The sequence below is a fragment of the Leptidea sinapis genome, chromosome 9 (assembly GCF_905404315.1).
Source record: "Leptidea sinapis chromosome 9, ilLepSina1.1, whole genome shotgun sequence".
Classification (NCBI taxonomy): Eukaryota; Metazoa; Arthropoda; class Insecta; order Lepidoptera; family Pieridae; genus Leptidea; species Leptidea sinapis.
In genome coordinates, this window is record NC_066273.1 from 8930403 (window position 1) to 8955024 (window position 24622).

Consider the following 24622-nt stretch of genomic DNA (forward strand, 5'->3'; position numbering starts at 1 on the left):
ATTTATTATATAGTAGATTGATACATTTTATTAGTTAGTAGAAATGTATTGGGAGATAAAACGGGAAAAATTTTATAAGCACTTTTAAAATTTTTTAATATTAATAAGTCTCAAAAAAATCACAGATTAATATCTTCTTCACTGGGTAGATATATTATTAAACCTAAAACATTTCCTCAGTAAAAGCACCCTCCAGTCCCTCCAAAAGATCAGCACCAATCTCTTCATTATTAGGTGATATGTAAAAGCCTGAAATACAATAAAAAGGTAAATAAAATAAATACTCATTATATTCTGTTTTGTGTGATAAAATTGTGGGGGGTTGGGTCATTTATTGTCTAAAACATAAGACTGACCATGGAAAGAATAAGTATTTATCTCAGGAAATGAACATGACTATAGTGTTGGAGGTTATAAGTTCTTAAGAGACACACTGGTCATTATGTTATCATATTACATTTTAATAAAAAAAATCATCAAAATGGTCCAAATTGTTAAGTACACCTTATTCAAAAATGTTTATAAGTTTCAAGTTGGAGATGTTTGTACAAGACGTCTGTCAGGTCCGCTAGTGTTATGCAGAGGATGTAAATACTACTTATAAGAGGCGGGGCTGCCTAACTAAAAATTGAAATTTAGTTTAGTATGAAACATGCAGTGATTTGACATAAGTTTCAAATAGTAATTACAATAGGCGACGAAGTATAATCCGGCTAAGTTTGTACAATCTATGACTGCATGTTTCAACGACCGAGTGCATCACTTTTTTCTTAGATTTTCGCTAGGCTGGTGTTATGTAGACTTACAACTTACCTGATGTTGGCTCCTGAGAACTTATAATAGTCATGTCTTTATTTATTTGCTTGACAAATCCATTGGGAAAATCTTGATCAGCATCATTTAAAACCGTTGAACTATAAATATGTAGAATATTTCTAATAGTTATGTTGAGGTAATGTTTCTTGACAGCACTGCCAGTTGTGAGAACTGTAGGTTTGTATAACACAAAAGCACAGTATTCAGATACTATGTATGCTGAGAAGGATGTCCATGCATCTCTGTGAAGTGTACATTTTATCTGCCCTAGAAAAATTACATTGAGTGTAAGTATGCAAATTATTTTGAAGTTCATAATAATAAATTCAATAAAATTTCTTCTTTCTCCGTACTTCTCAGGTCTGAGGCATACCTTTTGGAATGGGTGGTAGTTTTTACTTTCAATAAGTGCTTTATATCCTATTTTGAATAAAAGTATCTGAATGTTGATAAATATATTTAACCACAATATCAAATGAATCCAAGCCTTCTCAGAGTCTGAGTTTCTTGGGGCCATTGTTCTTAAGTCTGAAGTAGTTCTCATAGTATCTTTTGAATTTTTATTCAAAATAGGTAGTTTTTGCAAAAATGGCCTAGTTGTTAAAACACGAAAGTCCCAAATTTATTAAAATCACTTGTCGAACATCAAAAACTCACAAACCTATTTCATAACTTTGTTGAGCTAGCGGTTAAAGTAGCCTGTCTAGTGTTATGTTATATGGTAGTGGTACCTGTAGTATCCCGCAGTGTGATGAGAGGATCCACAGCAGATCTATCAATACTTTCAACAAGACCACAGACAACTTCCGCTTTCCTCATTCTTAGATTACCTTCAAGAGCCTGTTGCTTAATAGATTTTATTGTGTCAATATTGCTTAACTTATGTATATCTTCTAACAGTCTAACCCATAGTGGAGTTTCAAATACACCTGTTTGATAGTTTGAGACCTGTGATGTGTTTATATCCTGGAAATATAAATGTTACACCTTATAAATATAGAATCATAGAAATCATGTTATTTTGCATAAAAGTGTGTTTAAACCCTAAAATCTGCAAAAGTTGTACATTCTATCTTCAAAAAGGCATTTATTTCCTTAAAATTTATTCCTTTAAAATTTATTTTTGATGTCATTTCTAATATACTAGATACTACTACCGCTTCGGAAACAAATGGCGCTCTGAGAGAGAAGAAGCGGCGCAAGAAACTCTCTCAGCATTCTTTTTTTGCACTCTTTTCAATAAAAATATACAATATTGTAGTCATTTCTATCGCTATAAAATAATCACAATCTAGTCCCAGGCTGTCCGATCATTTAGATATTAAGCTGTGGAGTAATAGGATTTATGACAGAGCCATTTTGTTATAAAAGATTTAAATTTATTTATAGATAATGCCTGAACAGTGGCTGAGCCTTTATTATAAAAGTGTATACATTTACCCTTAAAGCTATTATGTATCTTATGAAGCCTACTAGAATTAGTTACAAGCAATCCCTTATTTCTAGTATTATAATAATGAAAATCACTATTAACAAAAAAAAAATGATGATTATTGTGAATGTATATTAAATTTTGATAAATATACTGACAATGAACAGTCAAAATATTTATTTCTTTAAATTTTCTCTTTTAGAGAATGTCTATAACCAAGCTGATAATATCATATATATATATATATATATTTACCCTTAAAGCTATTATGTATCTTATGAAGCCTACTAGAATTAGTTACAAGCAATCCTAGTAATAATTCTAGTATTATAATAATGAAAATCACTATAAACAAAAAAAAATGACGATTATTGTGAATGTATATTAAATTTTGATAAATATACTGACAATGAACAGTCAAAATATTTAAATTTTTCTTTGAGAGAATGTCTATAACCAAGCTGATAATATCATATATATATATATATATATATATATTATATAGCACAAACAGCTCTCTTTTGCAGAGCAAACACTATATTAATGTCAGCAGCATGACCCCATAGTAAAATACTGTACATCATGATGCTGTGAAAGTGATCAGTCAATAAATTGAAGAATTATTATGTTAAAATATTATGGAGCCATTAAATTGTCTTTCTAATTCAATTTAAATAATAATATGTTGGGGGATTTCTTTTTGAATATAGAATGTATAAATTTAATATTACATAATTGTTTAATTACTAATAATAACAGTAATCATCCTCACACAAACAATGAATTGAAGTAACAAACTGAGGAAACAATGAGATGAGTTTTGATAAATGTGAAGAAACTTTTTACCCTATCTTATTCAATAAAGAATATTATAAATCAGCCTGTGTTTGTGTTTAGTGTCTATAATGATGGGAAGAAACAAACATGCAATACAGCCATAGACTGATTACACATAGTTCCTTTGTGAGCCAACTACCCTATACAATTACTAATGTAATCTATTGAGGTCTGGTATTGCAGATATTCATGGGCAACTGGTATTCACTTTCTATTTTAAATCTGAGATATCTCAGAATTTAGGTCTGTTTTCTTCTGTTTCTTAAATATACCCAAAATTAACAATGCTATTTAAATGTCATTAGTAAATTTCAGCACCCACTACTAAGGGATCCTCTTTCAGTCTGTGCTAATAAATATTATTACCTGAGACAATATTTCCATTTCACATATTGTATCATCACAAGTTCCCTCCAATAAACCAGCCGGACCAGGGAACTTTCTCTTGTTCTTCTGATTAAAATGAGTGTTTAACATTTTTCTTTTCGTATATTTTGGAGAAGGTATTTTTTTACAGTCAAGAACATCTGATTTTTGTACAGAATTATCATTATTTCTACAAATCGTTACTGGCGGTTCAAAATTTTCAATTATGGATAGATTATTAATAGATGCAGATTTATTTGGTATCAGGGATATATGTTTAGATATAGGGTTTAATTCTGGAATTTCTAGTTGGGACAAAACCTTGAACAAAAAATATATATATACGTAAATAAACTATCTAAGTACTATGAAAATCAGCTAAAATGATTACTTCACATAAATTATTATTACCTGATCGTAGTCATCAGACTCAAACATTATGATTAATGTTATATGTTTTTTTAAAGTAAACAAACTGTTATCTTAAAAATTAATATAAACACGTAAACATTGAATTAATTAAATTCATCACTAATATACCATAAATTTTATTTTATTACACAAAAATTACAAACTAAATACCTATATACATTATTTTTTTTATTATTATTAATAGGTTTTAAATTAAATATATTATCTTAATACGGTCTATGTATAATGTATATTTAAAACATTAAAGTATAGGAAATAGTAATTCTTTCCACCAAATTTAAAAGTTTAAACTCAACTCACACTTCACAGAACACTTTTACTCTAATTCAAACTTCAATTTTTAAATTACAAAGATTATGTAAGCCATGGATATGGTTTTCAATAGATTACAATGTACTCTGTGGTGTAAACGGTAACCTGACTGTTTAGGTAGGTACGTGAGTAAAAAGAATATTCTATTAGAGAAGGCAGAGTCTGGTTAGCGATAGTTGGCATGGATTTATTTATAAACTTGACATGGCATTTGACAAACAAATATTGCGATTTTTCAGTATGATCATCTTGTTTTGATTCTTTCTTGAAGTGTGTGCGTATGTCATTTAATCTAAAAACTGTTTTCATATTATTTTGATTCATATTAATTCTTATTAAAGTATATTTAACAGAATTAGTTATCGGCACACTATCCAATCTATAATAATTAGTACCTTTATTATTAACTAGAATATTTATTTTTGCATAGTATTTCTAAATGCAAATTTCAATTTCCCATTTCAATGCTAGACGGGGCACAACCGTGAACATAGAACTTACCTAGCTGAGTTAGGCTGATTTTAGTCTCACGCTCATAGCTCAGCGCGTAGTTTGTCAGCGCTGAGGCTCAGCGTGGCTCGTTTTAGTATCGTACTGACCGCCTTACTCTACAGACGACGACCAAAATGCAGAGTGTATTAATTATTGCTGCTTTGTATTATCTATCCCAAAAAATAAAAACCGGCGGCGACGAAGACTCTATGTTCATCCATTAATTGAGCAGAGAGCCGTTGCAGGAGACTTTGTCTTGTTATATGGCAGTTTGAGGGTTGACGAAAGTAAATTCTTTAATTACTTTCGAATGTCAACTAGAACTTTTGACGAATTACTGGCAAAGATACAGGATAAACTGGTCCATTGCAGCTTACGACGTGTACCTATACCACCGATTGAACGACTAATGGTGACTTTAAGGTAAGAAAAAAACATATTTACTCGTTTTATCATTATGTTTAATTATAGTAAAGTAAGAGAACAACATATTTATTATTATAATGTTTCATAAGGACAGATAAAAAAGAAAAATTAAATTATAATAAGTAATTGAACACATAATTATTTATTCATCAGTAAGTCTCGCTGTTTGATAACCAGAGTAACCAGGATTCGCATTGTTGGTTTCGTACTCTGGGTAAGCTGGAGTGTGATAATTGTATGATGATGCATATCTTCTCGCGTCGTTGGAGTAAGAGCTATTTGATCTGTTCTAATTTCAAATATCCATGGCTTCTCGTAGCACTCTCGATCTAAACTCCAGCTTTTGTCCTACATCAAAACGTTTTAAAATTGGACCCAAAGAAGCGAAAAAAGCCAGGTCGTCAGCGGCAAGATCTGGGGTTTGGTTACTTAATAAAGTTAATAATTCTTTTTCAAATGGAGAACTTTCTGGATTTGTTTTCGGGGCCCTTCTTTTTCTCTTTTCCAACCAAGGTTTTTGTGATGATGCTGAATCAACACCACGGTCAATCTGCTCATTGTGTTGAGTGTTTGAAAAAACTTGCTGCATTAATATATCAGAATATTTTCCCCATACTATCCAATATATTATCTGAGGGTGAGGGAAGGGAAGAGTCATTCAGTGATTCATCAACTTCATTCTCAACTGTTGGAGCTAGGAAGCTTAATTCGTCATAATAGATGTACTTTTTGTATTTTGGTGCAGCACTTCCAGAGGGCGTTTTTTTAATTGCGTTCTTTGTTCTAAAAAACGCGTCCCGGGCAACAGCCCCCCCACAAAGGTGGAAAACATTCCACCTTTGTTGAACCAGTTTTCCTGAAATAATAAAAACTTTTTTTTTAGATTTCTTGCTACGGGTCGAACATATACAGATTTGCAGGATTCATTTAGGATGGGAATCGCAACAATCAGTAAGATCGTGGACGAAGTGTGTAAAGTTATATGGAAAACGCTACACGATGAATGTATACCATCAAATATTCCTGATATGTGGCAAAATATTGCTAACGATTTTCTACAAAAGACCAACTTTCCAAATTGCATCGGAGCTATTGATGGCAAGCACATCCGAATCGTAAATCCAACCGGTGGTAGATCAATATTCTACAACTATAAACATTTTTACTCCATAGTTCTGCTAGCTATGTGCGATGCAGATTATTGTTTTACATATGTAAACATTGGAACATATGGAAAAAACTCGGACTCGACTATATTCCAAAACAGTACACTATACAAGAGCCTTGAACAAAACACTTTAAATATTCCAGGACCAAAGCCACTGCCTGGAACAAATACTCCAGTTGAACATGTAATTGTGGGTGATGGTGCGTTTGGAATATCAAATAAAATTCTGAAGCCATATGCACGATCCAATATGACCCACAAGAAAAAAATATTTAATTATAGACTGAGCCGTAGTAGTAGAGTAGACGATACATAGAATCGACATTTGGTATCATGTCAAACAAGTTCAGAGTGTTTTATACACCTATTAATGTGAGTTTTGATGTTACAAAGAAAATAGTTAAAGCATGCTGCGTATTGCATAACTTTATAAAAAATCGAGATGGTTATCATATTGAAGACACACTTACAATTGAGGGTATGGTGGACTTGCCAACTGTACCTAAGAAAAGGTCTGGACACGCTCTGCGAGAAAATTTTGCCGAGTACTTCGTGAGCCCTATTGGAAGCGTGCCCTGGCAAGATTCGTGTATATTTTAACTTGAAAAGGCTTTGTCCTGTAGTGTAGGTATTCAGATAATAAAATAAGAAAGTAAACAAACCAAGTTGCTGTTTTTCTTCTCCTGAAATATTTTCGAACAATGCGTCCACAATATCCTCCCAGGCTTTGTTTCTTGCATCTTTATTTTTGTAGAGTGGATCGGATGCATCCCACAATATCTTCCTCAGGCGTACCTCATCGATAACTCGACCTGTATCCACTTCGCGATTTCCCATGACTGTACGCGCTGACGACGTCCGCTCCGTTCGACACAAGAACGCTCACAGAGCGCAGAGGCGCTCGTGCGATCGTCAGCGCCGACAGCTACGCGAGGCCGACGCGCGACGCGTACGGCCGCGTAGCTATCAGCGCTGACCACCGTGCGCGCTGATGGTACGCGAGCCGTCGGCGTAAGACTAAAATCAGCCTTACTACACTCAAACTCAAAGAGAATGTAAATACTACGTAATAAGAGGCGCGACTGCCTAAGTAACAATTGAAATTTAGTTTAGTATGAAACGTGCAGTCATTTGACATAAGTTTGAAATAGTAATTACAATATTGCGACAAAGTAAAATCCGGCTAAGTTTGAAAGCGAACAGTTGCTTAAAACGCAGTGAATTTTGGCTATCTCCTTTTTCACAATATTATAGGCGTCATCTGACAACTAACTACACGTTTCATACAATCAAGTGAATCGTTTTATTCTTAGAGAGTTTCGCTAGCCTGCTCAAACTGATGAAGGATCTCGGAATTGTACGAAACTTGTCGCTACCAACACCGATGAATCGTCAGTAAATCCGATTTAAATATATGTTATAAAGTTAATAATGTTTAAAGTTTTAATATTTAAATAAGTACCTTACATTATATAAGAAAACAGCCGTTAGTCATTTTAATATTAGTAAATGATAATCTTAAAGTACTTTTGAGCTCATTTCCACATGTCCTGTGCTCTGGCTGATATAAGTATACCGGTGATTCACCCCAACCCTTCGCAGGAAAGCAATCTCTGATCTTCCTGTCATATATTTTTTCATTACATACTGTCCTGATATATGACGAAAGCAACAAAACGAACATTATTAGTGCTACTAATGCTGTGTCTTAACCTATATATTATTTTGTAACAGGCAACTTTTTATTTACTTATTCAAAAAAAATTATTACAGATATAAAAATAACGCCTGCGCCGAAACTGGGATGGTGATGGGAGCGCGGTCTACTGGCGTAACCGTCTAGCGGTCAGTAGGCATTTATAACTATTGTTTATAACATATAACTATATGATATAACATATAAGTAGGTATAACCAAATTTTATGCATTACTTGAGTTTATTGTTTCTCTAACGTAGGTAATTTGAGTATTCGTAGTTACATAGACAATTCAATGTAGAAGATTGAGATATGTATTACAACATCAGCTTGTTTTATATAAAATATTCTAAAAATAATCCCTACTAATATTATAAATGTGAATATAAGTTTGTTGCTATGCTTTTACGCCGGAGCTACAAAAGCGATTTTGATGAAATTTGGTACAGTGATAGACTAGAGCTTGGGAAAGGACATAGGCTCTATCCCGGAAACATCCATGGTTCCCTTTATCTACGCGGACGAAGTTGCGGGCATCAGCTAGCCTTATACAAAAGTAGTTCGCATACCTCAGTGTACCCGAACACAAGCCAGTACTCAAACTTGACAGGCGCTTCCAATTATATTATTATTTATCTTTTAATTTTGGCATATATATAATTTATTTGGGAACTGATCTGATTATAGTTTCTGTTTTTATATTTTTATAATATAGTTAGTGCTAAATTTAAATTTTGATAATGAACGATTTTGATGCGTATAATCCTTTAAGTAATGTGAAAATCATTTTGACGGAAGATCAACTCTCAGAAATAAATGATTGGTTTGATCAAAATGCTAAGCCACAATTGATATCAAGTGAAGGAGAACCTCTTAATGTTGTAACGATAAACAAAATACAAACATTTATGGAGCTTAATAAGTTGCTTAACATTATAAAATTTCATGCTATTCTTAATTATTTTCACGTTTTTCACGTTTTATGTTTATTTAAGGTTTCACAGAAGAAGCTTCCATTATCCTTCATACGGAGAGATCATGGCTGAAGCAGAACGGTTTAAAGCAGCAGTAACGAGAATGATCACTAGAGATCAATTTATATACATGATCAACAAATGGACAATATTGCCAGACTTGAAACATGAAATTAAGTTAGCTTTCAAGGTTTTCGACACAGAAAATAGACATTTTCTGGACATCGATGAACTCAAACAAATCGTCACCGGATATGAAAATAAGTTTGATGAAATGGAAACTAGAGAAATGATTCGAGATGCTAATGTGCGAGGTGATGGAAAAATATTCTATGAAGATTTTATTGAAAGTATATTTAGTCGTGCACCAGAACTTTATGATGAAATTAAAGTAAGTAAACTAGGAATAATTATTTTGTTATAATTAAGGATATTAATGCTAATATAATTATTTAAAGGCTGAATATTTATATGATGACCCAGAAGATGACCCATCAGTAGAAAAACCAATTATTCTTGAAGAACCTCCTCCACCCGAGCCCCCGCCTCCACCTCCCCCGAAAAAAGGAAAGAAGAAAAAATAATCTAGGCACCAATTAATAATTTTGAGGAGAGAACTGAAAACTGATTAAAACAAAACAATTATAAATAATAAATATACTAATAAACATATAATTTTATTAACATCTAACTACAATTACTCGTCTAATGCATACAGTCCAAGAAAAGCAGTTATTTTTTTTATGGTAAAGGTGGACAAACGAGCGTACCTGGTGTTAACTGATCACCGCCGCCCACATTCTCTTGCAACACCAGAGGAATCACGGGAGCGTTGCCAGCCTTTAAGGAAGGTGTACTCGCTTTTTTTAAAGATACCCATGTCTTAGCGTCCCGGAAGCACCGCTCATTCCACAGCTTTGTAGTCCGTGGAAGAAAGCTCCTTGAAAACCGCACTGGAGGACCGCTACACATCCAGATGGTAGGAATGATATCATAATTTGTGGCGTGTCGTGCGAAGGTGGAATTCGGGGGCAGGAATCAGGTTAAACAGCTCTTCGGAACACTCCCGTTGATAAATGCGGTAGAAGACACACAATGAAGCGACGTCTCTACGCAACGCCAACTGATCCAGCCGTTTGCAGAGCACTGGGTCCCCGACAATTCGAGCTGCTCTGCGTTGCACGCGGTCAAATGGATCGAGCTGATACTGGGGTGCGCCAGACCAGAGATGACAGCAATACTCCATATGTGGCCGGACCTGCGCTTTGTAGAGCGCTAGAATGTGGGCTGGCTTGAAGTATTGCCGTGCTGTATTTATGACGCCCAGCTTCTTCTAAGCCAATTTGGCTTTGCCTTCCAGAATTGGCAATCGCTCGAGATTTTGAGACCCAGTATTCCGATACTAGGCAAGGCTAAGGGAAGTGTTGTCGAAGAGCGGTGTTGGCGACAGATACGACAAATTGGGTTTTTTTAGTGGTAAACGCGCAAACGTGAGTCTTCTGGGGGTTAAAATGGACAAGGTTCAATTTACCCCATTCCGAGACGTTCTTGAGAGAGAACGCGATAGAAGAAACAAGTTTCACCACCGTTCACGGGCTTCGGGTTCGAGCAATAACCATCGACGAGGCTGTATGCTGCGCCCAGTGAAGAAGTTTGAGGTGCATAAGCTCTAGGGTAGCCCATAGGATGGAAGTTTTGAGAGAAGCGCCTTGTGCCATACACGATCAAAGGCCTTCGCTATATCCAGGCTAACTGCCAGGCCTTCCCACTTGCTTTCGATAACCGCCACCGATCTATGTGTTAGGTATACCAGAAGATCGCCTGCCAACCGACCATTGCGAAACCCGTACTGATCTAAACTAAAAAAAACGTTGATCAACTGGTGACCCTCTAGATATACCAAGAGCTCGCGGTTATTTATGCTCCCCATGATTTTGGAGAGCAGGGAGGTAATAGCAATAGGCCTATAGTAGGCTGGATCGGAACTGTCTCGTTTTTTTTGATCGGATGGACAGGGGTGACTTCCTGACGTCCAACGAAAACAGAGCTCGCCGAACAGTTTTCTGTCTGAACTGTATTTCAGGCATAGAGCTCTGACACCGCGGAATGGTCGGCGGTATTTTTCCGTTATCGTCGAAAATCTAGTTGGAGGCAAAAAGAGCGCACAGAAGATTGGCTTTCTCTTTTGCCATTTGGGCCAGGGTGTCATTCCTCATGTGCAATGGCGGCAGGGAAGGCTGGTTGAAGTTACCAAGAGCAGCATTCGACAACGACCAGAACTTGCGTGTTCCAGTAGGATAACTGGAAAGCTGCTCGCCAATTTTGACAACGTGCTTCCATTTCGTACGGGTGATTTGTCACTTCTAGAATCTGGAGGCACGGTTTGCTTTGCGGCACCTTTGAGCCCAGCGTCGCAACCCAAGTTCGATACGCCTGTTATTTGCAGTCAGATGCTGCTTGAACTGGCGCATCGAACCAGGGCTGTGATCTGCCACCGATCGGTACTACAGAGCTTGGTATAAAAATATCCATGCCCTGTAGTATCACAGCGGCTACTGCAACGGCGCAGGCACTAGGATCATCCGAAGGGAAACAAACCTTGCCCCAAGGGTAGGATGCAAAAATGGAACGCATCCTATCCCGATCTGCTAACTTGTAGTGACAAACACGACGGATCGCTGGTGGTCTGTGACGTGGGTGGTGGATAGGCACTACACTCCTGACCAGGCAATGGTAGGACGTTCCGAGAGGGGCGTCGACAGAAACCTGGTAACTATCGGGATGTGTAGTCAGCAGAAGATCTAATAAGGATGGCATGTGGCTATCCACATCAGGTGATTGCGACAAACCATACGCCAATACAAAATTATGCACAGATCACCCTGCGTAGTCTGTGGTATGTGACCCATGAGCCATTCAGTATTGTGCCCGTTGAAGTCACCCAAGATTACGATTTCAGCGGAGGGGTATTGTGCAAGGACGTCGTCAATTGCCGCTTGAACGCAGCCCCATTGTCTCCCACCTGCTAAACTCTCCCAGACTCCAACTACACAATAATACGTAACTGTTCCATGAAAACAGCTTTCATAGCTGTAAGTTTTGTAAAGATGTAAAATAAAAAAAAAAACGAATCACAAATCAAATAAACCACTTTACGCAACACGGGGATCGATCGAGAGACCTCAAACATAGCTGGCATACTTGTGTCACAAATTTTAAAACATACCTACCTATACAGGATATCTTTTTGAGAAGGGCGGTGATGGCCAATTCGAAAACTACAAGACTTAAAGATAAGTCGTGAAAGGAGTCATGCCCTCGATTTATAAAAAAAAAACAGTTACTGCAGATTATATTTTTTTTTTAATTTCTTGAACTTTTGACGGAAACAGACCCGAATTCTATTTCGAAAAAAATACACCTGTATTATTGAATCAATTGACTCTACTGATAAGCATCAATCTTTGCAAAGAAATAAATTACTGAAATTCAATTACTTACTGGTGATTGATAATTACTTATGACATAATTTTCGGCAAAACCAATAACGGAATGTTCAAGCGGAAAATATTTACCTACGCCTCAGGAGAGCACAGGGCACTATTTCTCAATTGTTTTACTAGTCGTTGTTGATGCAGAATATCGTTTTTGTGAGTGTTGGATCATATCGCATGGAGTCGACCAATTGGAAGAAAGTTTAAGTTTAAATATACCAAAACCAAGGTCTGTTCATGTAACACATCGAAAATATGCCTTACGTTGTCGTGGGCAATGATGAGGCTTTCCTACTGGCAACAAAGGAGGATGGCGAGAATAGACCCACATAATTTAAAAATTAAGGACGTATCGTACAAGTTTATGTTAATTATAAACATAAGTTTATATAAAAATTATTGAGGCGCTAAGATAAATGGGAGTTAAAAGAAATAAATTATTATAATTTATTAAAAAATAAGTCAATTGCACTAACGGAACGTTTTGCGCAATTGACATGACAGTAATTTTTTGCATGTTCTGACACCATCAAACTATCTATACTATACCTACTCAAACCAGTCATTCAGTAGGTAGTAATTCACAATAAGATTATAATCGTTTTTTGATCTGTAGGTAAGTATCTTAAAAGATTCGATACCTGCTTGAAAAAAGAATGAATTGTGAATGCTAAATTATTAGCTGCTGGCTAACCTTCCATATATTATATTATCTTTTAGCAGACAGTAATGAGGCATAGACATAAATTATTGATTGAACAATAATTTTAGGTTATATTTTTTTCTCCCGCTTTTTTAGACTTACTTACGATTTGCTTTTTTCTTACGTTCTACATACATGCATTCTCGCCATCCTCCTTTGTTTAAGACATTTGGACTACATAAAAGAAATATTTAACTATCGTTTCAGTAGTACAAGGTTTTTTTAATGAAAATAAGGGACGAGACGAACAGGTAATTGATACGCCCTGTCCATTACAACGCAGTGGCACTCAGGATTATTGAAAAACCCACAAATTCTGAGCGGCACTACAATTGTCGCTCGTCACCTTGAGACATAAGATGTTCAGTCTCATTTGCCTAGTAATTTCACTGCTACGGCGCCCTTCAAACCGAAATACAGTTATGTTTACACATTAGTGCTTAACGGAAAAGGCGCCGTTGTGGTACCCATAATCTAGCCGGCATTCGGTGCAAAGTAGCCTCCCACTGGTGGAGGTGCCTATTTTAGCCAATAAATGGAGAAAATTTCAGTGACCGCTGCATTTTTTAGTTATCTTATAAGATTATACGTAAGCTTTTCTGTTACTAGTCGACGAATTGTAAAATAAAACACAAAAATAAAAGAAACTGTAATAATAAAACAATTATTATAATATTATTTATAAAATGCTGACACATTTATATCCCTCAGCACCTTTGGTACTCACAAATCGCTAACACCACGTATTATTATAAATTATAAGGAATATGTTAACTATTTAAAACCGAACTGAATGAAATTAACAAAATATAAGGCCAGTCGAGATTAGGCGTTTTGCACGCCCATATTTACGCTACATCTGCTTTTGTGACGGAACGTGCGAACAAATACCTGATGTTAAAATTATTCTAATTATTCCGGATGCACTGCGTATGTATTGAATGTCATAGTATCGACATACATCTCGTACACATCAATTAATTTTAAAAATAAAATTTACGAGATATGCGGGACACGAACCCGCGAACTCTCGCGTTATGTGCGAGCGCTCTTCCACTAAGCCAACCGTTCGAGTAACGTTAAGTTAATAAATCTTGGTATTATGACTTTAAAGACAAATTAAATTTAAAAACAAAATTTATAAACGATACGTCACTCGAACGGTTGCCTCAGTGGAAAGAAGTGTCGCTCGCACGGAACGCGAGAGGTCACGGGTTCGAGTCCCGCGTAGTTCAAAAATTTTGTTTTTATTATTTAATTTGTGTAGAGAGATAGATATTATGATTTATAAACGGAATGCATTGCATTTTCAATGTTAAAAGAAATTGAAATAATCTGCATCACATTATTTTTTTAATTTTGAAAATTTTTGATCGATAAATTTCGGTTATTGCCTTTCATTTATTTCCCTGTCCCTCACGAACAATCGTCTCTCTATTACAGTGTGGTCACGTGAACACAGTATGTAGCTTGCATAGTCCTGATTCCCTGCCGCGCGACTGGGGTACATACAACATTATCGTAATAAATATAATATAAATCCAGTGTCCTGATGTTTGTTTCCAGTGAACTCCTCAACTAATGAACGAATTCAGATGGACTGTGCAGTTTAGTCCAACTTGAGAGATAGGATAGTTTTTATTTCGATTTGGGACCCATAATTATTTTATTTTTCAATATTTGTTTTGTGTGGACATATTTTCTATAAGACTTGTTATTTACGCACGGTTTGGCAGTTCTGCTGTGAAACAATTCCATTAAAACAACAGGGAGCATATTTTACGAAATAATTCTTGATGTTATGAAATATTATTGACAAATTCATAAAATACAGTATTTTATTTATTATGTACAGAACAACGTTTGTCGGGTCAGCTAGTATATATATATATCTCAACATAATCATTCAGCCAATCATTTATTTATTATGCTACTAAGAGAGGTATCATGGAATCACCAGCGAACTATACAATCGACCGAATGTCACTCAAGATGTGACTGACGAATCAATGAAATAATGGTGTATTTACGTAACACTGGATGTAAGCTTTACAATAACCTGAAAGATTTCTTGTTTATTTATGTATTGGAAAATGGGGGGTTGTAGGAATAGTTGGTATTGGTATATTCGTAAAGTATAAACAATACTGTTCCTTGATCTGATTGTAATATTAAGATATATATACTACCGTAAAAAAACCCTATGCAATAATTGACACGTATCTGAAGTAGAATGCGGAGACGCCACTAAAAATAAGATGAAAAATCAAAATCCTTTATTTTAAATGCTACAGTAAAAACAACTTTTTCCGATTTCAGAATAAGGCGGTGTTTATTATTAATACAAAACTTGTTTTTGCTGCACGCTCTTCGCAGGGTACATGAATGAAATGGGTGTGTGGGCGGGGGAAAATTTAAATTGCCGCAGACAGGTGTCCAAACTTTTATAATTGGACTCGTTAATATTTTTTTATGTGCTTTTTTTTATTTTTTTTAAATCAATATTTATTTCTACTCACTTCTTGATACCAATATAAGCCTCTATAGTACAGGATTTTTAACACCCTGTATACCAATTCAATTCATATAGGTACGGTAAAAACAATATATTAGGAATGACCAATTTTACTTTACAAAAAAAAAACGTAACCAGACTTAAATAATAAGTCTTTTATTTATCACAATCAATATTGTAAAACGTAAACATTAGAATTTATTAAGAAAATCTATTCATGTAACTCATGTAATTTTAAAAACAAAAAAGACTATACACTAATTAATATTATCCTTACAACATTCCAATAAACTATTCACAAAAATATTTTCAAACGAAATTTATTCGCACCCTCGCCAGCTATTTTTATGGTAATTAATTAGTCTAGCCACTACACTGTATTGTGTCATCATCTGTACTAACAATCTGACACATAACGCAGTCGCGCGCGTTGCTACGGGGACTGGGGAGACGTAAACAGTCCGTTACGCGTTGATATCGTTAACAAACAAAACGTCCCGATCTTTTAGCCCGACATCACATAGTTTCGATGGACCCCGAGCGAGGACACGTTTAGGAAAGTTTGTTGTAATTTCAAACTCTTCTGGCGTCTGTGGATGACTGAATACAAAGTCGTAGAGGTCCTGTAACAAAATAATATTTTGAAATCATTTACCTGCCATGAGACTGCCTACTAGTGAGCCTACCAGTGGGAGGCTCCTTTGCACAGGATGCGGCCTAGATTATCGGCACCACAACGGCGTCTATTTCTGCCGTGAAGCAGTAATGTATAAGCATTACTGTTTCGGTCTGAAGGGCGCTAGTGAAGTAGCTAATGAAATTACTGGGCAAATGAGACTTAACTTCTTGTCTCAAGGTGACGAGCGCAGTTGTAGCGCCGCTCAGAACTTTCTGAGGTTTTCAAGAAACCTGAGCGGCACTGGACTAGGCGTATCAATTACCATCAGCTGAACGTCCTGCTCGTCTCGTCCCTTATTTTTTATAAAAAAAAATGAAAATACACACACATACATTACTTTTAAATCAATAAATTAACTTAGTAGTGATGTAAACAAAGATTATGTTTGTTTACATCACTACTAAGTTAATCGTTCAATAAGAATTGTAATGGAGACTAGTCCAAATTATGTTAATGTCTGTTTTAAATAAGGGAAATTTTTATTTTTATTTTTTACGTTTATTATATAAACGTCACAGAGTATTTATTAAACTAGTCTTGTATTATGGACCGTATATTTGCGTTACGGCACTTTATTAAATGAAACAGCGCTTGTTTAAGCGAAACTCATTTGCGGCCTCCTAAGCAGGGAAACAATTTTTGTTACCATTAATCTGTTAGATAATTAAGATTACGTAGCCTTACTCAAGATTAAAAAAATAAAGAATGAAAATGGAAAATCAATAAGTAAGAAACAGTAACATAGAGATAGCGAGCACTACGCTAAAAAATTGTTTGCGATTTAAAATTGCAGTTGCGAAATCTCACATCTTAATATACAGGGTGTCCCAAAGTTATGGGACATGAAGGGAAAGTACCTTAAATATAGAAGGTGAAAATGACTGAAATGTAAAAAAAAATACACCCCTACTTTTATAATGCCAATTGAAAGAATGGCCAAAAACTAATAACTCTTCTTAAGTAACATAGTATATTAAAAGAAAGGAATAACGTAAAATGTATATTTTCCTACTTGGATTGGTACGAATGGACCGATTAGATGGCCGGCCAGATCCCCGGACATTACACCATTAGATTTCTTCTTTTGGGATACGTGAAAGATATGCTATACAAAAAGCGATACGAGAACGTGGGCGAGTTACAAACAGAATTGTGTCATATCATATAGAGTATTCGCCATAAAATGATAAGAAAATCAACAGGCAGCGGACTCATTAAAAGATTGGCGATTTGCGTAAGACAAGAGGGATCACATTTTGAGCATTAAATTAATTAATTTACAAAAAAATACCCACTTAATTGACTACTTTCTTTTAAAATACTATGTTACTTAAGAAGAGTTATTAGTTCTTGGCCATTTGGATTCGCATCATAAGAGTAGGGGTGTTTTTTTTTACATTTAAGTCGGTTCGATTCCCAGACGAGGCCAGTAATTTTTAGAAAATCTTTGAATGCAGAATTACTAACTTTTAAAAATAACGTAAAGTCTTCTTTCAGTAGAATAGCCTATCTTCGATATTTAAGGTACTTTCCCTTCATGTCCCATAACTTTGAGACATCCTGTATATAAATTACGTGACACGTTGTTTGTCCGCGATTTAAATGGGGATTACTTCATGGAGTGCAGTTAAGTCCAACTTGAGAGATAGGATACTTTTTATTTCGATCTGGGACCCATAATTATTTTTATATCCAATATTTGTTTTGTATGGACATATTTTCTGTGAGAGAATTTATTGACGCACGGTTTGATGACTCTGCTGTGAAACAATTTCATTATAACAACAAGGAGCACAAGTTACGAAATAATTCTTGATGTTATGAAAAATTATTGACAAATTCCTATAAAACAGTATTTTTTTTTTGTTATATACAGAACAACGTCTGTCGGGTCAGCTAGTAATATTATATTTTGTACCCTATGAGCAGTGACGACCTACGCGGATATCCCACTTTAAAAATTGCAATGAATAAATTTCATAGTGCGCGCTAAGCGTTATAATAAACGAGAAATAATGTAATAGTTCAAATCGCTTGTTACAAAATATAAAATGTTTATTTTCTTTACCAAATATGTACATAAATCAATATTCATGATTGGTGCCTGCTTTTAAGCACTATAGTGCCTGTGTTAGAAGAGTCCGCTCTTACATAGCTTATTAATATAACACTATTGACAGACAATTATAAGGACGTAGTTCCTGAAAAACGTTCCAAGCCACAAACATCACATCTTAAGGAATTCGTGTTTAAAGTTTAATAAATATTAGTGTGCTCCATACATGTGAGTTGGGCCACTAAGTCATGAAGTCATTTAAAGAGTGAGAATAGAACTGCCATTTTTTGTCAGTCCATTAATATGAATCACGTGACCAGATTTGTGTCCTTAACTCAATTTCGACATGAGTGTGGTTGGAATTACGTCCATAAGTACATTCAGTAGAAAACCTATTTAGCATAATGGTAACTATCATTAATGGTAATTTCATAATAATAATAGTTACATCTTTCAGCGTCTTTAGGAAGCTTTAAAGAAATTAAATTTGATCGCATAGGTCGGATCGGTGAAGTAGGTGAAGGTTCGCGTGTGCCTCACTGCTATGTGGTGTACTCACCTGGTAGGCCTTATCCTTTGCACAGGATGCCGGCAAGATTATGGGTACCACACCGACGCCTCTATCTGCCGTGAAGCAGTAATGTGTAAACATTACTGTGTTTCGGTCAGTGACCGTAGCTAGTGAAATTACTGGGCAAATGAGACTTAACATCTTATGTCTCAAGGTGATGAGCGCAAATGTAGTGCCGCTCAGAATTTTGGGTTATTCAAGAGCGGCACTGCATTGTAATGGGCAGTGCGTATCAATTACCATCAGCTGAACTCCTGCTCGTCTCGTCCCTTAATTTCATAAAAAAAAAGAATCGTCTACTACACGGGGAGTGAGACTTTTTTTTAAGTTAGCAGTATGACCTAAGTATACAATAGTAGATTACCTGAGTAGTGTTTGCAAATAGGAAGCGTCTTGTCAGTCTTTCTCCGGTCGGTAATCTGATGAGTAACGCAAGGGCTTCGGGACCTGCCTTGGGTTCATCTGGAAGACTTGCTTTCATAGCAACACGAGCCTCTTCCAACTGAAAAACAATAATAATAATAAAACATTTATTTCGGATCAGATCCATATCTCTGTTAGTAATGTTTTACTTAAAAACTAATGTTAGTTTAAAAAGCCCGCTGAGTTTCTTGCGCCCATTCTTCTCATGTCTGAGGCAGTCTTTTTTAAATGGGTGGTAGTTTTTGACGTTCAATAAGTGATTTTGAATACTATTTTGAATAAAAATATTTGAATTTGAATTTAGTGGGTACCTAAATCAAAATTATTTTATATTGGTGTGAAGCTACATCCACCTTTGTAAAAGGGGGAACTCCCTCCGATCTGCAAAAACACTCAGGATAGTGTTGGGGCTGCCGCGAACTCGAGCGAGCATCTTTTTCGTATAATGTCTGATCTGAACGTCAAAAAGAGCGAGTGCATGGACTTTCAGACAAAGGGGAAACCATTCCCATCCCTTATACCGACAATCAAACTGTATGGAACTCTAGGCTTCTACCTTAGGTGAGGTTAGACCGCTCTGCCTCACTTCACACTCCAACCTATACGGTATAGAAAAGCCTTCGGACCATCGCACGATTGATCGGATTCCGATACAAAACTGTAGAGAGGCATACCTGAAGAGAGCGGATGTAATTAAATGCCCAGGGCATGTCATATTTGCATAATCCTTCGAGTTAAAGCTGAAGGATGATGCAGATATCGAGAGGGAGCGCAGGCCAATGTCTGTTAGGGCTATATGATTATTCGCAGATTTCCTCGCTGTACCGTGCCAGTAAAAATTACACTTCAAAACTGCACCTCATTTTACACGAGCAATCTGTGGGTCGACTATGCGCAAAAGCAGTGCAATAAGTATAACAATGCGTTCAGAATGTTATTGGGGCTGCCACGATACTGCAGCGAGTCGGAAATGTTTGCTGAGGCGCGCGTAGATTGTTTTTACGCCACTAAGTGGTGCATATCCCTGTTGCGTAGGGACCGAATAGCCCCAATGGTATTCTGTACCTGAACCGCTGCTGTATGTGCCTCCACGTCAGTCCTGCCCAGTCCTGAGTTAGTTACTTGATTACTACCACATCATGACCTACCTCTCTCTGCAGCCGCTGCGCGTCCTTCCTCCGCTGCAGGTCATCGTGCTCCCGCTGCGCCCGGGCCGCACGCTCCTCCTCTCGCCTCCGCTCTTTCTCCTGGTCGGCCGCTAGCGACTCAGCGTACGCCTCATCCTGAGCCGCTCTAAGGCGTGCTGTCACTTCACGTTCCACTCTTCGAATAAAGACAAATTATTGTTATAAATGTTGAGAAATAATAAAAGTGAAGAAAAGTTTAGGTTAACTGTTTGCTCACGTTGCTATATGGTAACGTCATGAGACCACCGTAGTACGCTGTTATGAAATTAGCGCACAAGACATTAACAGCCAAACCAGAATCACATTCGTATGTATGAATACTACATAAAGGGGTATACCACAATTTATTATTATTAAGCTCCCTTGAGGTGAAAGCGTCAGCAGCCCACAATTACGTGCAAAATTCTCAGAGGCGATATATGCGCCGAATTTGCATGATGAGCTATGTGGAATCTTTGCACCAGACAATTATTGTTCGAGACGCAGGCACATATTGTTCGCGAGCCCGGTGTGTTGTATGGTGGCTCCTACCAACTCACCTATACCGACTCTGCTTGTGACATACATATTTGCGAATGGATGGTAGTCGTTGTAATGGATTACTTGCGTTTTTATGAGAAAGTTGGATGAACGGTATTGATGTTTATGTATTAGTTAATAGCAGTAAATTTTGTATTTATTTACTATTATTTTTGTACATATTAATGTTGTTTGTTTGTAATTAATTACTTACTTTAATATTGCAATTGGCACACACAGTTTTATTAAAGTAAAAAAAAATCGATTTCACAGGTGAATCAAAAATGACAAGTCAAAGATTGATTTTCCTGATATATTACTAAAGCAACTCACCTATCTGCCCGAGCAGCAGACAAATATGGTTCATTTTCAGTAACAACTCGCTGTAGCCTATTTAACAGTTGTTGAGGAGTGCATGTCCCTTCACTTCGGGCCACTACTGTCATACGATGGTCTCTCACACACATAACACACAGCAATGGGTATTTTCTTCCACCAATGGATTGAGCTACCCGCCAACCCTCTGTGGTATCTATTGAGCAACCCCAAAATAATGCATGGATATTTATAAACTCGATCACTTCAGGATCTGATAGGGTGCCTCTGTAATTTGTAAATATATTAGTCAACTTGTGTCTTGTTATACTTTGTAATCACCAAATAGAAAGTACAAAAGGAATGCCAGGGAGCTATCCAGACTGGGTCATGAATTATGTCAAGACAACCTGTAACACACGACGTCTGGATCGCGAACAACAATATTACAACCATTATAACTATTATCAGAAAAATTGTTCCATGTGAATATGACATTTCAAAAGTATAAGTTTGCTAAATTGGAGTTATTTTATTGTAGACTCCCCTGGAAATGGAAGGTCGAAATAGATCTCCATTTAAGTACTTGTGAGAAAAATTTATAAATTATGTTACATTTTTTACGAATTACGTTTTTTATTAATTTATCAATAATATTTCATAGCATCAAGAATTATTTATCCCTGTTGTTATAATGAATTTGTTTCACAGCAGAAGTGTGCTGATAAACAATTTAGAAGGTTTTCACCAAAGTCGCATTTATAATGTGCAGTCAATAATATCATTGTCTTCAGTGTATTGCAAATACACTTAATTTGCAAATATGTGAATTTTGCCACATCATTTTCAATACTATTGACATTGAAATGCACCAGCGGTAATACACAAGGAATTTTTAAGATAAGTAGGGACTTATATAAAAAATTCCCTGTGTATTATAAACAGTAATCACTTATGAATAAAATTATCAAGTTCCAAAATATGATTGTTTAGAAATTTAATTCTAACGATTACCTGCAAAAATTTACAGTGTCCGGCTGTGATTCTGAATGCAAGTACACAATAAGGAATCTTAACTCATTTTTCGCATCATTTAAGGCTTGAGTGTATGTACCCTGGTAGAACACAGGGTGACTGTTATAGCGAGAACTGTAGTTTTCAATAAATCCCATCACATCTCCAAGGGGATCGGTAGCCACTGCAACAAAGTATATTCACTGTATATCAATTTAGTTAAATTATCAAAAATATTTATGTCACTCAATTTATGACTGCTCATCCTTCGGGGCATTGGGGGTCTACCCACAAATAAAAGATACCCATCAAAGCCTACATCCTTATCAACAATTAACACCACATATTACATTATAGTGCACTTTCCATGTAAAGAACATATTATATAGGCCATTAATACAGACCTCCTTAAGTCATCATTTAATACATAGTATCAAGTAAACAAATGTATTGAGAATTTAAAACAAATCTATATATCTATAATAAACCTTTGTATATTAATATGAAATATCGTTAGTCTGATATGAATATGTAACCAAGTGTAATCTTTCATTGAGTCTTCCACTACAAAACATAATATTATTATGTATTAAAACTGGGTTAAGCCAAATACTATATAAAACCATCCCACTTTCACTTTATGAGTGACTCACCTATAAAATTTAATTAGTGTGATACTTACATCTTCTGTCATCATTCCTAATAAGACTTAATAATAGATTTACAACTGATGATAAGGTGTTGTAGCACACAGACACAACTAAATTGACTACATATTGGAAGAGCCCTCTTACTCCACCAGGGCCTTCAGGTGTGTCATCTGTGAAAAGTTGCTGTGCTATGTGGTCATGAACAACTGGCGGGGCTCTTGCTTCCGTAGCAAAAACTGACGGTCTGCCTTCTCTTATATTCAGTTGTTCCTGTATCGCAACCTACAAATAAAAATAAATTAACGAGCTTCGTCGCTGCGTGGCCCCCATAAAGACAGACCTTGTGACCCAAAAACATCAACAATATTTTATAATTTACTTCTAAATCCCATTGGTGCCTTTGTAGAACGTCTCTACATATTGACATATCTTCAATTCCTGTTAGATCTTGAAATTGTAATATTTTATCAGTTTGCTCAGGGGTCAAACCCATTGCATTGTCTTCCAGATCCATTTTTCAGAAAAAAAACTATTACAACTGCAAAGTCTTAAAGGTCCGCATAAACACTCCTAAGCATGTATAATATTTACACAAAGAAATGCCTTTTAAACTTAAAACTTTCTACATTGGTAAAGAATCGAGATCAAAATAATATTATTTGTTGATAAGTGATAACTCAAATCCTTCATATTTCCGACATCTTCCAGTTCTGTTCCATAAACAAACCATAAATTATCTAGACCTCGTTAGACTTTAGAGTAAAAATATTCTTTTCTCTAGACTCTAGGTCTAGACAAATTTTTGAGACTTTTCACCTGTGAGTGTGATTTATAGTACTATTATAACGAAAAAAAAGTGTTACTATTTATATTACGTTTTTGGAAAGCCCAATTACGCATAATTTAATCAATAATTACATGTCTTGCGTTCCTATAAAATATTGGATTTTGAATTTACTTTGTGACACTATATACTTATGTTTATGGTTTCCGTATATAAATAAATAAACTCTATACCAATTTTTAAGAAAATATGCTAAATATTGGTTGCATAGTGTTGTGCAGTCAATGTCATCGATACGATGAACATCGTAGTATCATATAGTAATAAATATGACTGCTTCAAAAAGAATATATTACCCAATATTATAACTAACAATTTATATTTTGTATATATCTAAAATTCTGAGCTAAGAAAACATCCAATGCCCTGGTTATGGAAAATTATAATGTAGGGAAAATATTTTTTTGTGGATAATTTTAGAATCATATCCCTAGAAAACTTATGTTATAGATTAACCATGAACGTCAAGTGATTCATGTGTTCCACCTGTTTTACTCCTAAATCATTTACTGAGCCGCGTATTAATAACACTCGTCGAATAAAGATACTTAATATGAAGATTATTGTGATACAATCAAAAACAGCTTCACAACGTCTAAAAAATTAAAAGCTTTGCAGCATAAGTTCTAAACATTACAACTCAAAATTGAATCACTAGAATGAATTATAAGTGATTCAAATCCATAAAATTTAAAATGTT

At 35.6% G+C, this 24622-nt stretch overlaps 4 protein-coding genes across 4 annotated transcripts; 1 reads left to right on the forward strand and 3 right to left on the reverse strand.

The window, feature by feature from the left end:
- Nucleotides 1-45: 45 nt before the first annotated feature.
- Nucleotides 46-4238, reverse strand: LOC126966260 (homologous recombination OB-fold protein-like). Its single transcript, XM_050810239.1, has 5 exons — nt 3863-4238; nt 3452-3772; nt 1548-1782; nt 814-1083; nt 46-249 (listed from the first exon to the last, which is right to left on the reverse strand). Exons 1-5 carry the CDS (start codon nt 3887-3889, stop codon nt 164-166), a joined length of 939 nt encoding a protein of 312 aa, XP_050666196.1. The 5' UTR covers nt 3890-4238; the 3' UTR covers nt 46-163.
- Nucleotides 4239-5269: 1031 nt separating this feature from the next.
- LOC126966085 (uncharacterized) lies at nt 5270-7197 on the reverse strand. Its single transcript, XM_050809960.1, has 3 exons — nt 6752-7197; nt 5725-5984; nt 5270-5663 (listed from the first exon to the last, which is right to left on the reverse strand). Exons 1-3 carry the CDS (start codon nt 7116-7118, stop codon nt 5409-5411), a joined length of 882 nt encoding a protein of 293 aa, XP_050665917.1. The 5' UTR covers nt 7119-7197; the 3' UTR covers nt 5270-5408.
- Nucleotides 7198-8638: 1441 nt separating this feature from the next.
- Nucleotides 8639-9627, forward strand: LOC126966272 (uncharacterized). Its single transcript, XM_050810256.1, has 3 exons — nt 8639-8900; nt 8974-9343; nt 9411-9627. Exons 1-3 carry the CDS (start codon nt 8719-8721, stop codon nt 9534-9536), a joined length of 678 nt encoding a protein of 225 aa, XP_050666213.1. The 5' UTR covers nt 8639-8718; the 3' UTR covers nt 9537-9627.
- Nucleotides 9628-13787: 4160 nt separating this feature from the next.
- Nucleotides 13788-23788, reverse strand: LOC126966239 (FAS-associated factor 2). Its single transcript, XM_050810199.1, has 7 exons — nt 23458-23788; nt 23111-23360; nt 22429-22612; nt 21433-21702; nt 20542-20716; nt 19335-19472; nt 13788-16287 (listed from the first exon to the last, which is right to left on the reverse strand). The coding sequence occupies exons 1-7, from the start codon at nt 23590-23592 to the stop codon at nt 16129-16131; spliced, it is 1311 nt and encodes a 436-aa protein (XP_050666156.1). The 5' UTR covers nt 23593-23788; the 3' UTR covers nt 13788-16128.
- Between the last annotated feature and the right edge of the window lie 834 nt (nt 23789-24622).